The following is a 16,691-nucleotide window of genomic DNA, read 5'->3' on the forward strand; positions in this document are numbered from 1 at the left end:
TGAAAGGATAGAATGGCCTTGAATCTAAAATCCTAAATTGATTTTTTAAAATCCCGAACACTCTTTCTATTCTTGTTCTAAGTTAAGAATGCCGAAGGTTGAATAACTCCTTCGTATTTTGGGGTATGCGGCCTGCTTGTTCTCATAAATGATATCTAACTTTTCGGTATGGAGATATGAAACCATGTGTTGTGTGTACCTGGCATCAAGAAGGTAGTATTTACCTAACATTAAATATTAAAGATATTGAGTTCACTTTACGAAAGAATATATGACAAAAATATAACATGTGTTGTATTATTAAACTTGGAGGTATATGCAATTCATATGGCGGTGGTCGTGATAATGCATCTTTCAAAACTAGGTAGTCATTTGCCGAACCTTTCCACCCGGCAAGAACGTATGTAAATTTTAAATCCAAATCACATGCGACAAGAACATTTTGTGTGATACCCTTGAGACCCCGAAATTTACTCATTAGATCGGCACTTACCCTTGTGTCTATATGAGTGCCATCAACAAATCCAATGCAATCACTGAGAGCTAAAACTTAATTAGATTGGTCGGATAAAATACTTACTAATTTAAATTTAATGTTAAAATAATACATCACACCTTAAAAAAAGGATAAAAATTTCTCTTGAATTCTATATCAAGGTGTACTAATGTGCTCAGTTGTTTTGCAAACAAATGTTGGATGCTACAAATAGCTTGGAGGACATCATTAAAATATCTGCTCACTGTCGCACTTGATCTAACAAAATCAATTTCATTGCCCTGTTCTTTGCATGGTGCCCGACTATGTGTAAGAACAATGCCACTTGTTCCTCTACCGCTACGTGGATGGTATCCCTCAAGTGACCATGCTTCCTTAATATAGTGCAAAGTCTGAGGAAAGTATCCTTGGACATCCATATGTATTTAACACAATTATGAACGTCTCCATCTAATATTCGTGTCATATGTGCGTTTCGATGAATATCTCTAATTAAGGTTCTCGAGGTAGCACATGCCGTCTTTGTCGGTTAGACAACATTGCTAAAATGACGGCCATGGTTACGAACATAGGAGTGTCGATGTAGATTAATTCGGACAAATTTTCATTGGCCATTAGAAACCTATATTGGCATAGAAATAATTTTTTTGAAAATTATCATAAATTTCATATTTATAAATAATGTCGCTAAATATGTCTAAACCTTTATTATCATTAGGCTCCCTTAAATTTGAAAACACAAGTCAAAATCAACAGGGGATGTCTACAATGAATGAGCAATCAAATCATAATAGAGCACAACTAAATAAAACTAATAAATGAATTAAACAATTCCAAAGTGAATTACTAAAAAAAAAACAAACAAAGAGTAGGATTAATGTGACAAGCTACTTACAAGCAATTGTGCAAAATTAAACACTTGCAACATTTGCATCTAGATCCATGAGAAGATAGTTATTATTGTTGTTGGATTTGTTGGAATGTTTCTCTTTACTTGATTGTATAAGATAGTTATGAGTAAGTATGAAATGTAGTCATTTGATTTGATTTTGAGTTTTTTTTTTAAAGAACATGCAGGAATGATATGTTTTAAGAAAGATCCAAACTATCCATTAGATCTAACCAAAGTATCATTGGAACCATAAGATCTTAGTCATATATCATCCCATGCTTAAAAAAAATACAATCAATAATCTAAATTTTCTCAGTGCAACTTATTTATACCTAATTTTTTACTCCATTATCCTGTAATAACCTCGTTGACTCCTTTAAAACAAAAAAAAACAAAAAAAACAAAAACAAAAACAAATACAAATAGAAACCAAAACAAAACAAAAAAGTATGGCAAGCTCACGTCAACTAACTTCCTACAACTCATATGAATTTCTAAGTGGATAACATCAGTTATAATTTCCTCAGCTCATGTCAACTAACTTCCAACATGAACAAAGAAAACAGAAAGGATCCATGATGTTCTCAAAAGGCAGCAAACCTCTTTAATGGAAATCCAATTTAACAAATTCATAAAGTACTTTAACACATATAAAACAATTTACAATCCTCGATTTAAGAATAAAATCACTAGGAAATGAAACCTAAACTCACATCTCAAAATCTCATCAAAACAAAACAAGAAAATCTTGCACTCACATCTACCCAACCTAATTATTTTCCATCCATGAACCTAAAAGACACTTGTTGAAACAACTTTCAAGGATAGAATGGCATACTACCTTGTAAAAAACAGGAATGATATGTTTCTTGAAGTAGTTAAGGGAGTTGCTGCTTGATGCCCCAATATACCTAATAATCAACAGGAATAATACAATTCTATTAAATATATGATTATTGGATAAAGTATTAAAACTATTATACATGGATATAGTATTTGGTATGTCTTTAAATCATGTTAGTATATATATATATATATATATATATATATATATATATATATATATATATATATATATATATATATATATAAAGGTTTGCCTAAAAAATTAATGGATAGAGATGCCAGACTTTTATTCCAAAAAAAAAAAGTCAATAAATAAATAACTGCTACACAACAACTGCAGAAGCAAAATGAAGCTATCTAAGTCAAGTGCCATCTTTAGGCTTCACATTTTTATGCTAATGGTCAGGAAACCACATGTAGTTTTAAATTTTTTTAAAGAATACTTGAAATGAGTAATAAAATATCATAAGTATGTCTGGAAAATATAGATTGGATAAAAAAATATTAATCTATTTGAAGGAATAACCTAAATCATATTGACATGCTTATGAAGATAATGATGATTTCTTATACAATATTTTATTCAGGAACGTCGACACTTTGTGTTAATCAATCAATAATCAACTTTTATTAAAAAAAACCTATAGATTACAAAACTTCGTAGGCTCCATTGGATTTTACCACTCTTTCAACCTTTGGGAGCATGATACAATTCTGCTAATAGATCCATTTTGACCGGATAGGATAATATATTAAGACATAATGTTAATGCAAAAAATTTGTTATTTCTAAATAGAAATGAGTTCAACCATATTCACACACAAGTTCATTGCATATACAGGTGCTGCACTGAATATTCAGCAATATATATAATGCTAAACTTGTCAAAGAAAAAGAAACCCAGCAGCCATATTTCATCTCAGCAACTTTCACAGGCCAAAGTTAAATATCAATGGCAGAACTACACAAAATGAAAGAATTATGTCAACTAATCAGAAACTACATTTTTTTCTAAGTTATAAATTAGCAATGCGAAAAAAAATCAAAATTACCTGTATAGCTAAATCATAACCTCCACTTGCACCTTACTCAAAATAAAGAAGCTGTAATAAACATGCGCAGTGTTAGATGACAAGGCAAGCACTTAAAATTGTAGTTGGTAGAAGGAATATTAAAAATGAAAAGAACAGACAAACTGGACTAAAAGAAAATTTTGGTTATCATGCAACAAATTTGATTTTCAGTAGTGAAGTTGGGAGTTAATGACTATTCCTTTCAGCCAAATGTAATATAATAGCCAAAGCAGGTAATGCTTAATAAACTGATTATCTTAAACATAATTAAGGTCAGTCACAGTACCTTAAATTTACTTTGTGATGATGATGTAGCCCTAACAACTATCCCAGCCTGAGCTTGTTCATCATTGATTGTTACACTATAAAAATGAGCACATTGCTTGCCAACCTAAAGATGATAAAAAAAGAATATAAGAATTAAAAAAAAAAAAAAGAAATTACCAATATGAGAAAAGGTTTAAGATAAAAGCACCTTTCTAATACAAGAATAAATTTTCAGCCACCTCAGATAACTGCTTATCCTTGTATATGCTTTTAAGTTTTACCTACAATAATATATAAACAATCCAGTCAGTTTCCATCTAGACAAATAAAACCAAATATGTAGTTGTTGACCTGGATTTTGAGACAATAAAACAACAACCCATGCAATTCAAAATGAAGAGGAAAATTCTCTGTCAAAAGGTTACACAGTACCACCAAGAGTAAACTCATTATTAACAAGGAAAAAGAAGGATCATCTAAAAATAGGTTTTCCATCTCAGATCCTTGTCCTAGATGTGGACAATAAAAAAGAGCACTCTTCATCAACACTTCGCACAAACCTTAACACCTTTCAGTCACATAAATTTATGTTTCCAACTAAATAAAAATCAATGGAATCACACTGAATTGAACAAAATCCTAGAACAATTGCAACTAATGATATTTAAGCCATACAAAAAATTAGCTAAACCTTCACAAAACCTAAAAAATAAGAACTGCAAGTATGGAATCACACCAATTGAACAAAAACCTAGAACAGTGGATACACGATTAGTATTTAAAGAATAGAAATCACCAAAAACAAATAAAAAAGAACTACAAAATAAGGACCCAATGTAATTATTGAAGAAGAAGAAGAGCATCTTACCGGAGGGAAGATCCAACCACTACCGAAAGGGAGATCCAGCTTCTACTGTAGGGGAGATCCAGACACTGTCGGAGGGGAGATCAAGTAGCTGCCGGAGGGAAGATCGACGTTACCGGAGAGCAGATCCGAATGTTGCCGGGGGGAGATCCAGTCGATGTCGAAGAATTCCGACCAAGAAGAGCACTGTTTGGCCTCGCGAAGGGGAGATGGGAAGATGGCCCGATGATCCACTTCAGTGACTTCAAAAGAAATTTTGGAAGTGGGTGGAAGTGAGCTTTTATAAGGGGCTCACTTCCCACTTCAGTGTAAAAATATGAAATGTGTTTTAACTAAAACCCACTTCAGAGGAAAAAAACATCAGAAGTGGGGGAAGTCAGTCCACTTCCTCCCATTTCCCCCCACTTACAGCGAAATGAACCCCCTAAGCGCCTTAAAAAAAGGGACCAAAAGGGAATAAATTGTACTTTTTGAGGGACCAGAAGGGTAATTAAACCTTTTTTTATTCATATGTTTTTATTAATACTTTTCTCATCCCATCCAATAATGTTTTACTAAAAATAACAACATACATAAAAAAAAAGAAATTGATTAGGTAAATTTTTTGATAGGGTATCAAATTATGACACTTTTATTTTGGGTCCAAACTTCGATTTGAATCAAAATGATTATTTCAACTTCAATTTTATTTCACCATAAAATCATTCGATAGATTCCGATCTATTTTTGATGATGAAATGTAAAAAATTCTCTATTAGTAGGTGAGATAGAATTATCAGCTGAACATGCAGCATGCTATATATATGATGATAGAGAATTTGGGGTATATACATTATCAAAAATAGATTAAAATATCTCAAGTGATCACTTGATGAAACAAAATTGAAGTTGAATAACTATTTTGATTCAAATTGGAGTTTTGATCTCGAAATAAAAAAGATGGTATAATACTATAATTGGTCCCTGTACTTTTTTCTCTCTTCCCTTTTAGTCCCTCTACTCAGAAATGCTCCCGACTAGTCCCTCTACTTTTAAAAATGTGCCCACTTAGTTTGAAATGCTCACAACTAGTCTCTCTATTTTTAAAAATAGCTCAAATAGAAGGACTAAGTGGGACACATTTTTAAAAGTAGAGGGACTAGTTTGGAGCATTTCTAACTAAGTGGGCACATTTTTAAAAGTAAAGGGATTAGTCGGAAGCATTTCTGAGTAGAGGGACCAAAAAGAAAGAGAGAAAAGTACATGGACTATTTTGGTGATTATACCAAAAAAAAGATCATAGTTTGATGCTTTAACACAAAATTTACCCGAAATTGAATCAAGCCTTCCCTCAGTGCCACTACAGTAGTAACAGCACTGCATTTCGCAAGTGGATGTCACGTGGGATCTAGGGCATAGCGAAATTACAAGAATGCCCTCCAGGTTCCCGCCTCCCAGCGCGCCAAATTGGCTTTCTTGGTTCTCTTCCCCAAATTCCTAAACCCTAGTTCCTCATTTCTCATCCTCTTCACAGAGAGTGAGAGAGAGAGAGAGAGAGAGAGAGATGAAGGGAGGCACCGTCCAGATCAACTGGCACGACACCCAGCCTGTGCTCAGCTTGGATTTCCATCCGCACTACGGCCTCCTCGCCACAGCCGGCAACGATCATGACATTAAAGTATTGGACTTTCAATCTGTTTCCTCTAATTTCTTTTCTATGTTAACATGATTATATAGATTTTGTTATCTGTTCGATTTTGAATAGTGATTTGCTTTTCTCAATGATTTCACATTGTTCGTGGTATCTTGCAGCCAGTGTTGGGAAATTTGTGATTTTTCTTGTTTTCTACCTGACTGCTTCATTTCGTGGGAGAAAGACGACTTTTTAATTTTGAATAGTTAATTGTGTTTGTTTTTGGAATAATTTCTCATTGTTCGTGGTGTCCTCCTGCCTCCGTAATTTGGAAACAGATGAGATTTTGATGAATGGTCACAAATAAAATTTTGAAAATTTCCCATAATTTTGTAGTAATTAGCATATGTTTTTTTTCTTCTGAAAATATTTGATGTGTTTAGGTTGAAATGCATGGATAGTTTAATCTTTCACTTCATTGATATATTTACTGTTGACAAAGTTCTCTTTTCTCATGTATTGATGAAAGAACCTATTATTTTTCTATCTATTTTGATCAATGCTGGGATGAATCGATGGGTATATAGAAAAGTATTGTATTTTTAGTTGTGATGTATTCCTCGTAATTGGTAATCTGTAACTTCCCCCTGTATTTGTTTGGAATGAAATTATTTCAGACTGATTCACACTTTTATTGGCAGCTTTGGGAAATAACTTGGGGCGAATCAGAGAAAAAACTTCCAACAGCTTCCTATCAGAAAAGCCTTTCTTACCATTCTTCTGCTGTTAACATTTTGCGTTTTTCTCCTTCTGGTGAGAACTATGTTTTATGTTTGAGATGGTCTGCAAATAAACAATTTTCTACTATTTTCCTTGCCATGGTATTTGTTTTTAATACCTCCCAACCTTCACACTGGCAGTTACAGTTTCTTCAAGGAGAAATTTGAATGTTGTGGCAATAACTTCCAGAACCCTTCAGCCAAATCTTCAACATACAAAATTAATTTTATTTGTATGCAGTTGCACAGTACATTCTTACAGAGTATACGAGTGGCAGATACATTTCGAAATTAGAATTTTTGTTGACATATGAAATGGTCACTTATGTTCAGTTATTTATTTTTCTCTGAGAATCTAATTTAGCATGTGGCGGATTACATAATCTATAATTAGTCTTTTAGAATCTAGTCATCTACTGGACTCCGACACCATGTCTCAGTTATAGGGCTGTTTTGATTCTCCGTCAATAGTAGTGGAAGAGATTAGTCTTTGATCACTTTGACATTTACTACTTGGGTCATGTTTATGTTCTAGAATGAACAAAATTTTTGATGTATGATGTTTGTATCTTATGTGGTTTATCTTAGGATCTGAATATGTATTTTAGAATCAGGACTTATTTTGCATGATCATGCACATTTAATTAATATACTTCATGTATAACATAAAGGAATGCTGAAAAATATTTTTCATTCATATTTGGATTAAATTTCCATTCTTTGCTTTCCACCTTTGATTGTGAAAGGGTTCTATCGGCAACTATAACTAATGTTATGATTGGTGCTGGAGAGAAATTTTTTAGTTTGAGTGATTGGATGTGATTGCGGTTAACCAGACAATAAATATAAAGTCAATCCACTCGAAACAGATTGGATATTTATTAGAGCTACATCTAATGTTTTCTACAAGCAGCTGATGTCAGAATAAACTAGGATGAAAAGAAAATAATAATCAATGTATAAGATGAACATAGACAAAATTTCAAGGAAAATATGAAAAAGATAAACACAACCGCCATTTTATGGTTTTATGTGTTGGTTTTTTTTATAAGATGAATGAAAAACAATTTCAAATCATAGACTTTGACCATGAATGTTCAGGTTTTAGGCTCAGGAATTTTTTTTTTTAAGTTGTTTTTATCACCCAAAAATATAGCCAATAGTTGATCTATCTTTAGGATGTAAGTTCAGTTGTTTTTGTAATAATTAGCTCAGAAGTAATGTCAAAATTCCATTAAACAAAATGATTGAGTTGCTTCATAGAAAATTTTCTTAGTTATGCGTAGTCGTAAAATTTTGTTGATAGATGATCGTTTCCATTGATGATTCCAATCAAATGTGACGACATAGAACATGAATTCTGTCATGGCTGTTTGAACCTTGACAACATGTAGCGTGAATGTTAGCATTGAAGAATGGATCCCAAATATGGCAACAAGTATCCCATGATGACAACAACCCCATACCCTATTTAAAACTGGCAAAACTCCTATATGAACTGCATCTCCTATGTTCTGCAATGTTTGACAAACAGTTGGATTCTGAATTATATTACTTGTATCTAGTGTAGATCTACCTACTTTTAAGGAGGAAGCATACTCATAAAACTTAAATCTCATCCTTCTGGCTCACTTTTGCACTAATCAAAGCTCCCAAAACTACTTGGAATAATTAACAATAGACTTTTATGTTTACTCAATGTCATGAACAACCGAACATATAAAAGCTATTTTAGTTGATCATTGCTTTCTGTGAGGTTTTTGTCATTGTTACCAGGCTGTGGAGGAATGATTTGATTATTTTCACAATCTCAATAGGAACTCACACTCATTAAGGTAGAGGACTCAACACATATAATTATTTCTAGTCAATCAGTTAACCATCCATGTCATTGATAGTCTTTTTATTTAGTCATGGTTTGCACTTTCAATTCGTTGTTGCCACATTCTGTAAATTCTGATGGAGAACAACTTTTGGTACCCATTATTTGATTTCTCTGTTCATTTGTGACTGACGTAAATTTGTTTTTTATTTTTTTACAGGAGAACACCTTGCATCTGGTGCGGATGGTATGCCTTTATGTTTATGGATCATTGTCAAAATGAATTTATTGTGTACTAATTGAAATAAGAATATTAAGGGCCTGATTATTGTTTTCTTGATTAGCATTTTCTCTCTTGAATTTTCAGGAGGTGAACTAATCATCTGGAAGTTACATGCATCTGATGATGGTTATACATGGAAAGTACTCAAGACATTATCGTAAGATCAATCCTGATAATTCTTACTCAGGTATTCTGCCCAACAAGATTTTCGTACATTCCTATATTTTATTCATTTATTTGTGGACCAGATTTCATCGAAAAGACGTTCTTGATGTTCAATGGTCTGTTGATGGTGCATATCTTGTTTCTGGTTCAGTTGATAATTCATGTATAATTTGGGATGCCAATAAAGGTATGATGTAGGAGATTTAATACGTGTTTCTGTGAAATTGAGTGAATGGTTGCTTATATGATCATATTTGTTGCCAATATTCAGGTTCAGTCCATCAGATTTTGGATGGTCATTTGCATTATGTTCAAGGTGTTGCTTGGGATCCTTTAGGCCAGTATGTTGCTTCTCTTAGTTCAGATAGAACATGTCGAGTATATGTTAACAAACCTCAAGCTAAACTGAAGGGTTATGAGAAATTGAATTATGTTTCTCAGCATGTTATCACAAAGTCCGAACTACAAAGACATGAAGACTCTAAGGTTTGTAAACTAGTTGTCAATTGTCTGTTTCATGTATCATTTGGTTCTGTCTATGTTGATAATAAAATTCATAACCATTTTTTCAGCCTCCTTCCAAATCCCATCTATTTCATGATGAGACATTACCTTCCTTTTTTCGAAGATTAGCATGGGCACCAGATGGATCATTTTTGCTAGTGCCAGCTGGTATTGTTCTGCATACTTCTAATACAGTTCTTAGACTTATTCTCTTTGATTACATTCCTTTAATTATAATGTTTGGCTAGATACATTCATCTTGGCAATTACTTTGGATTTTGATTAATTTATTGATACTTTATCTAAGCACAAGTTTCCATAAAAAGTTTGACCAGATTTATGAGTCTATCCTTTTTGAGGTATCTATTCTTTAGTGCTTTTCTGTTCTGCTTCAGGTATATACAGGAACTCCTCAGCCTCAGAAGTGTTGAACACTGCTTATATATTTTCAAGGAAAGATCTCTCCCGGTGAGTTATGAACTAAACTTTTTGATGTAATTGTATGAATGAGATTTATGTAGCCCTTGTAGCTTTAATCATCAACAAGTAATGATTTATCCGCTTCCAACAAATAGGAGTTTAAAATTTTCCAAGTTGCCTGATGTGTATGTCACAATTAGACCTGAATAGATGTCTAGTCTAGTAACACTGATCCCAATTGCACAGACCCGCAGTACAACTGCCAGGAGCTAGCAAACCTATTGTGGTTGCACGGTTTTGCCCTGTTCTTTTCCATCTGCGAGGATCTAACTCAGGTAGAGGTTTGCCATATTTTATCTTCATTATGTTTGAAGGATTTCTTGTCTGTTATCAACACTGACCTTTCTGCATTAACTTGAGCAGATGGATTTTTCAAACTGCCATATCGAGTTATTTTTGCAGTTGCTACCTTTAACTCTCTCTACATTTATGATACTGAAAGTACTCCACCAATCGCAATATTTGCTGGCCTCCATTATGCAGCCATTACTGATATTGCATGGTAAGCAGTCTGTTGGCAAGCTTTATGTTTTTACATGTCCAACTTATTGGAACTCAAAAAAAAATGTTTGGTTTTTTTGATCATACAACTCAAATGGTTATATAATATTTATTGAAGAATGCTTCATTGTGCTCTTTAACTTTGCAAGGTCAAGCAATGCTAAATATCTTGCATTATCCTCACGAGATGGGTACTGCACTATTGTAGAATTTGAAAATGATGAACTTGGGATACCATTCTCCGTTGCAGGTATGTAAGCATTATTATTTCAGTTTCTTTTGAGAATGGACTATTTTTTCCAATTTGAGAATCAATGTCCTTAATTTCCAGTTACTGTCTCTGAGAAATTAGATCAACACAGTAGTTTTGACTTGCCCTGTCTCCCAGTTTCATGGTCCGAGCTTTGTTTTCACTTATTGTTAACAGTGTACAAGCAAATCTTCAATTTACTCTGCATATATAATTTCTAATTTAACTTTTGCACTTGTAGATGCATTAAATTTTACAAAAATGAACAGGAATTGCACCACACAACGACACCTGAATTGAATAATGTATTTTTGGGAAACTTATGGTTTTCATGACTTCAAATGCTTGAGAGTTACTCAACGTCTGTTTCATCTATATACACACCTGAAGTTTGAACCAGCCTTAGGCTGACATGAACTCCAGGCATTGCCTGATGCGGCATAATTACTGCAGTAAACTCTCCGTGTTTTGCATTTGCAGGAACGAGTAAAACCATGAACCCAACTAATGTTTCTAAATCAGATGTCACTGACCAGATGGAAATAGAAATGCCGGCAGCCTTGAAGGTTGATATAGCAGCTGATAAAAAGGCCAGTCTAGGAAATCAATCGCAGTCTACGATGATGATGAAGACACCGGACACAAAGAAACCCACGAAACGTATCACACCTGTCGTAATTAACTAGTAATATTTTTACTGTACATTTGGTCCGTTTGGAAATTTCTGTGAACTTATGTGTGTGATTCACCGGTAATATGATTTGTTTGCTTACATGAGCTACATAACCTGGCATTAAATATATATATTTTTTGAAGTTTATGATTTATTTGAGTCTGTTTTCTCAGCTCTCTTGTTTTTTAATGCAACAGAGCTTTGGACTGCCGTGTCCGTGGAAACCATGACCTCAGAATTACGTGTATGCCCCTGCAAAATTTGTAATATTATTTGCAACCCCTGAAAAGTTCATTCTTAATCATAGTAACACTGCTGCTTTTTAGGCAGATTCTTAAGTTGTGTCAAATTTTACTGGGTTAGTTACTGGAAAGTCCTTGAAAGGTCAGCAACTTCCATATGGGCCCCTCTAATTTTTTTTTGGTCCTTTTAATTTTAAAGCTCCTTGTTTTCCGTATTTTTTCATCGTACGTAATGGTTTTGCCTCTCTGGTTTGATCAGGACGTGTTTTTGGGGGTTTTTATATATTCTTATTTAATTTTGTGCATTGTTATTTTTTCATTTTTTTTTAATAAATGTAAGTGGACGTGCATGTGGGTTGGAAATTGAAAGTTCAACCTACATGCTCTTACCCAGTGATACGGATCAATGGGTCCAGTTGTAAATCCGAACCTATACCTAGGATCTGTTTATCATTACTGCATGTGCCGGGAGTTGAACTTAGAACATGTAAATGTCTCATATGACACCTTTTTTTAGTGGGCTAATACCGGTGAGCTATAAATTCTTTGGTATTTTTCTAAAGTTGTTCTGATAAAACCATCAAGTATGATAATTTGGTTCAGTCCAAGCCCAAGCAATTTTTTTTTTTAATTTCTGAAAATTAGGGATCTAAAAATTGTGAACCCTTCAAGGACTTTCCAGCACTAATCAACCAACAATAAGTTGAGTACTTACTCAAAAGTATTAGTTGGAAACGGAACTTAGTCTCAACTGAATTTTTGCCATTACAACAAGTTGAGTGATTGAATAGAATGATTGAAACGATTTATTCTTGAATCACACAGTTATAAATTACATATTTTCCAAAACGGACATTATTGAGAATTTATGCATGCTAGTATTGCATGCATGCAAATCCATGCAGAAAGCACGTAAACTTCCAGCTAGCCTTTGTGCTGAAGAAGGTGGTGAGTCTTTGATTCACTCTGTGAATGAGGCTGCTGCTCATTGACAACCACCGGGCTGGCATTGGCAGTACGTGAAGCTTCTCCGACGAGCTCGTTCTTCTTGATATCTTCCTGCACCTTAATGTCTTCATCCACATCAAGAATTACTATTTTCTGGCCATGAGGACCAGGAACAATGGTTTCATGGACATGAACATGGTCTTCAACGTTAATAACTTCTGCCTTTTGAGTTGACTTCTTCTTCTTTTTAATGAAGCAACAGGCTGCAAGGAATGCAAGTAAGAAAAGTCCGCTCAGTGAGACAAAGACAATGATTATGACCGTGTGGTGGTGTGGTGCCGGCGGTGGTGGTACCGGAGGAAGTGGTGGTGTGATATGAGGAGGTGGTGGTGGTGGTGAATGTGGGGGTGGTGGAGATCGTCGAGGAGGAAAAGGCGGTGGTGGTGAATGTGGAGGTGGTGGAGATCGTCGAGGAGGAGAAGGCAGTGGTGGTGAATGTGGAGGAGGTGGTGGAGAAGTCCGGTGAGGAGCAGGAGGAGCAGGAATAAAAGATGGTGGAGGTGGTGAGAAGTAAGGATAAGGGTATGCATGAGAAGGAAAGAAAGACATTGTTGTATGTTTAGAATGGTAATGTATGTGTTTGAGAGTAAAGGGATGGAGATGATCATATGGAGGGTGTACAAGGAGGTATTTATAGGGGTTGAGGTGGGAGATTGGTGTGCATTTAAGGTTGTGATGGTGATGACTTTGGTTTAGGGTTTTGTGATAGGAATAGTATGCATGTTTTTTTTTATTTGACTTGGCTCTCATTCTAAGTTTTTTGTTTTGTTTTGTTTTATTTTGAGTGTTGCTTAGGTTATATAGGGTTGAGAGAACAAGTGACTTGGAATTCTAGCATGTAGGGAGCACTAAAAAGGGTGGATTGGACATAAATGAGTAAGATGGAAATATCCTTGTTTTGTTGTTGGTTAGCTCATTAATGTTATTGACGTTACAAAAAACTAGATGAAATAGATTATACATAATATATAGGTTAAATTAAGTATGATTAAAGTGTTATTGGATTTTATTGATAATTGCTCTAACATATTAACACCCTTGAATAAACTTGGATGAGGAACTTGCACTGCTATAGGAGCATGCAGTTTAATGAGCTCTTTAGGTGTTATGGTTTAAGGTTTATTTAAATAAATATTTAAATATTGTGTTATGTTTATTTAAGGGTATTATGGTCAATATTGTGTTGTATGGATCTGATGTAGGTAGCATATATATATATATATATAAAAAAAGGGTCAGATGGGCTTGTGGTGGAAGTAGCTCAAAGTCACTCAATTGATGCACAACGCACCAACAGTTAATGTTCTTAGCTTCATTGTAATTAGTTCGAAATTTCAGTATTATCATGACACCGATCATAGAGTGTTTGAAGAAAGGAGAAAATTTTTGGAGCGAAGAAGCCGAAAACAACTTCTTTGTCATCAAGAAGAAATTGACAACTGCTCCCATCTTGATTTTACCAAATTTTAGCAAGGTGTTTGAGCTGGAAACTGATGAGTCTATTATTGGGATTGGTTGTTGAGTGGAGAGAGAATATATGGAACTTCTTTTTATTATTAATTATTTAAAATATTTTACAAGACACTAGACACTCTCTTTTCTCACTCAAATTTTTCTCTCACTATGCACTCAATTACTCTCACTAGCTTGCCTTAGCTTAGTGGCTCTCTATAACTTGCTTTGCTTGCTTACAATGCTTGGTTAGCAATGACATGAATTTATAGGCTATTAAGTCGGTTGATGGAAGGCTCTATGAATTTTCTTAAGTCGGTTGTGAGAAGCTTCAAGAAAAGGTGAAGTCAAGTCGGTGGTGATAATTAGTGGTTTCAAGCTTCTTCTAGAAGCTATACTTTATCACTCCCCCTCAGCACCGACTTCTCTTGAATTGATGCTTTCTTGAGTATTCCTAACTGTGCTCGCAGATCTTCAAATTTCTTTGTGCTGAGACTTTTAGTGAAGATATCAGCAACTTGCTTTTCTGTGGGCGTTAGCTTCATGTGGATCTCACCTTGCAACACTTTTTCTCTTAGGAAGTGGTAGTGTACCTCAATATGCTTTGTCCTTGCATGAAACATTGGATTTTCTGCTAGGCACACTGCTGACCTGTTATCACAATGAAGTATGACCTGTTCATTCGGTTGATGAAGATCTCTCAGTAATTGCATCAACCACGTGCTTTCTTGTGCCGCCATAGTCTGCCGCCTATACTCGACTCGTGGTGGAGAGAATACGGTGAGGGTCGCCTCTATCGCACCATGACACCGCTCCCGATCCCAAATCGAAGATGTAACTCGTAGTCGATCGCCTCGTGTCACAATCTCCAAAGCATAATCGGCCGCAATACCCGGGCTACTTGGCATCTTTCACCTTTCACGATACTGATCACCGTAATCTGTAGTTCCTTTTAAATATCGAAGTATCCGCGAGCTGCTTCCAAATGTGGCTTCTTTGGATTTTTGCATGTAACGACTTGCTACTCCAACCGCATATGCCAAGTCGGGGACGAGTAAGGGTTAGATAGATAAGACTACCTACCAGTTGTCGATACATCCTTGGATCTTCCAAGTCTTTCCCTTCTCCCTGTACTGAAGCTTGATGTTGGGCTCCATTGGTGTAGATAGTGGCTTGCACTCCGACGATTCCGTATGTTTCTAGTAGATCCTTTGCATACTTTTGTTGACATAGGAACATACCTTCCTTTGTCTTCTCGACTTCGAGCCCCAGAAAATGCTTCAATTCTCCAAGCTCCTTCATCTGGAACCGAACTGAAAGATTTTCTTTCGTGCAATCGGATTTCTTCGAGTGAGATCTCCGGTTAAGATGAGGTCGTCAACGTACACCCGAGTACTATGGCCATCTTGCCTCCGAGTGTTTGCTGACGAATAGGCTCGAGTCGATCTTTGTCACAACCTCGTAGCCACTTTGTACAAGAAATTTCGCAATTTTTCCCATACCATGCTCTTGGAGCCCGCTTTTAAGCCATATAATGCTTTCTTGAGCTTGCATACATACTACGGATGAGCCTTGCTCTCAAATCCTTGTGGTTGATCCATGTAGATGTCTCTATCAAGCTCTCCATGTAGGAAGGCATTCTTCACATCCATCCGCTAAAAGCTTCCATCCTTTGCTTGCGACTAATGCCAATAGTACTCGCACCGTTGTTATCTTTGCTACTGGACTGAATGTCTCATTGTAGTCTATTCCATACTGTTGCGAGAATCCTCGTGCCACAAGTCGAGCTTTGTACCTTTCGATTGTTCCATCTGCTCGAGTTTTCACCTTATACACCCACTTGCACGAGATTGGTTTTACTTCTTCTGGCCTTGGCACCAACTCCCACGTCGATTTTTGCTTCGAGTCGCTATCTCTTCCTCCATTGCTTTCTTCCATTTATCACTTTTAACTGCTTCTTGATAGGATGTTGGTTCTTCAACTTCCATGATTAGTGCAGCATTTGCATACTTAGGATTGGGATGTCTTACCCTGGATGATCTTCTTAAGGGTGGAGGTATTCCTTCTGGCAAATATGCAGGGTCTTCTTCAGCTTCTCCATGAACTCCTGTCTTCCATGGGCTCTTGGTCTTTGATGATCTTAGACTTGTGTCTTCTTCAGTTGTTGTTGGTACCTCTTGAGCTTGGTCTTGTAACTGCTCTTCTACTATTGGCTCAGTCTCCTTCATATTTGGTTGAACTGAGTCTGTTGAAGGCCACCAGGCTAAAGCTTCATCAAAGACCACATTCCTGGATGTGTAGATGCGTCCAGAAGTCGGATCACAGCATCTCCATCCTTTTCTCTCATCATCATAGCCGACAAGATGCATCGTACCGCCTTCTTGTCGAACTTGGTACGAAGATGATCTGGTACAAAAACATAACACACACATCCAAAGACTTTTGAAGTGACTTCATCGTAGGTTTGATCTTCCACAGTCT

The 16,691-nt window shown here is 35.5% G+C and overlaps 2 protein-coding genes across 3 annotated transcripts; one reads left to right on the forward strand and one right to left on the reverse strand.

Annotated features, from left to right (window-relative positions):
- The first annotated feature begins 5,889 nt into the window (after nt 1-5,889).
- LOC120275139 (chromatin assembly factor 1 subunit FAS2 homolog) lies at nt 5,890-11,865 on the forward strand. Of its 2 annotated transcripts, XM_039281641.1 has the most exons (13): nt 5,890-6,096; nt 6,753-6,864; nt 8,873-8,899; nt 9,020-9,092; nt 9,184-9,287; nt 9,372-9,586; nt 9,673-9,772; nt 10,000-10,072; nt 10,271-10,359; nt 10,448-10,586; nt 10,735-10,835; nt 11,316-11,520; nt 11,706-11,865. In XM_039281641.1, coding segments are annotated over exons 1-13 (1,353 nt in total). In that variant the 5' UTR covers nt 5,890-5,982; the 3' UTR covers nt 11,707-11,865. The 2 variants fall into 2 exon arrangements, with proteins under 2 accessions (XP_039137575.1, XP_039137574.1); XM_039281640.1 differs by lacking the exon at nt 11,706-11,865 and having other exon boundaries at nt 11,316-11,660.
- Nucleotides 11,866-12,555: 690 nt separating this feature from the next.
- Nucleotides 12,556-13,344, reverse strand: LOC120275140 (proline-rich receptor-like protein kinase PERK2). The gene has a single exon (XM_039281643.1). It carries the CDS (start codon nt 13,305-13,307, stop codon nt 12,675-12,677), a length of 633 nt encoding a protein of 210 aa, XP_039137577.1. The 5' UTR covers nt 13,308-13,344; the 3' UTR covers nt 12,556-12,674.
- Between the last annotated feature and the right edge of the window lie 3,347 nt (nt 13,345-16,691).

This window comes from Dioscorea cayenensis, chromosome 14, assembly GCF_009730915.1.
Source record: "Dioscorea cayenensis subsp. rotundata cultivar TDr96_F1 chromosome 14, TDr96_F1_v2_PseudoChromosome.rev07_lg8_w22 25.fasta, whole genome shotgun sequence".
Lineage (NCBI taxonomy): Eukaryota > Viridiplantae > Streptophyta > Magnoliopsida > Dioscoreales > Dioscoreaceae > Dioscorea > Dioscorea cayenensis.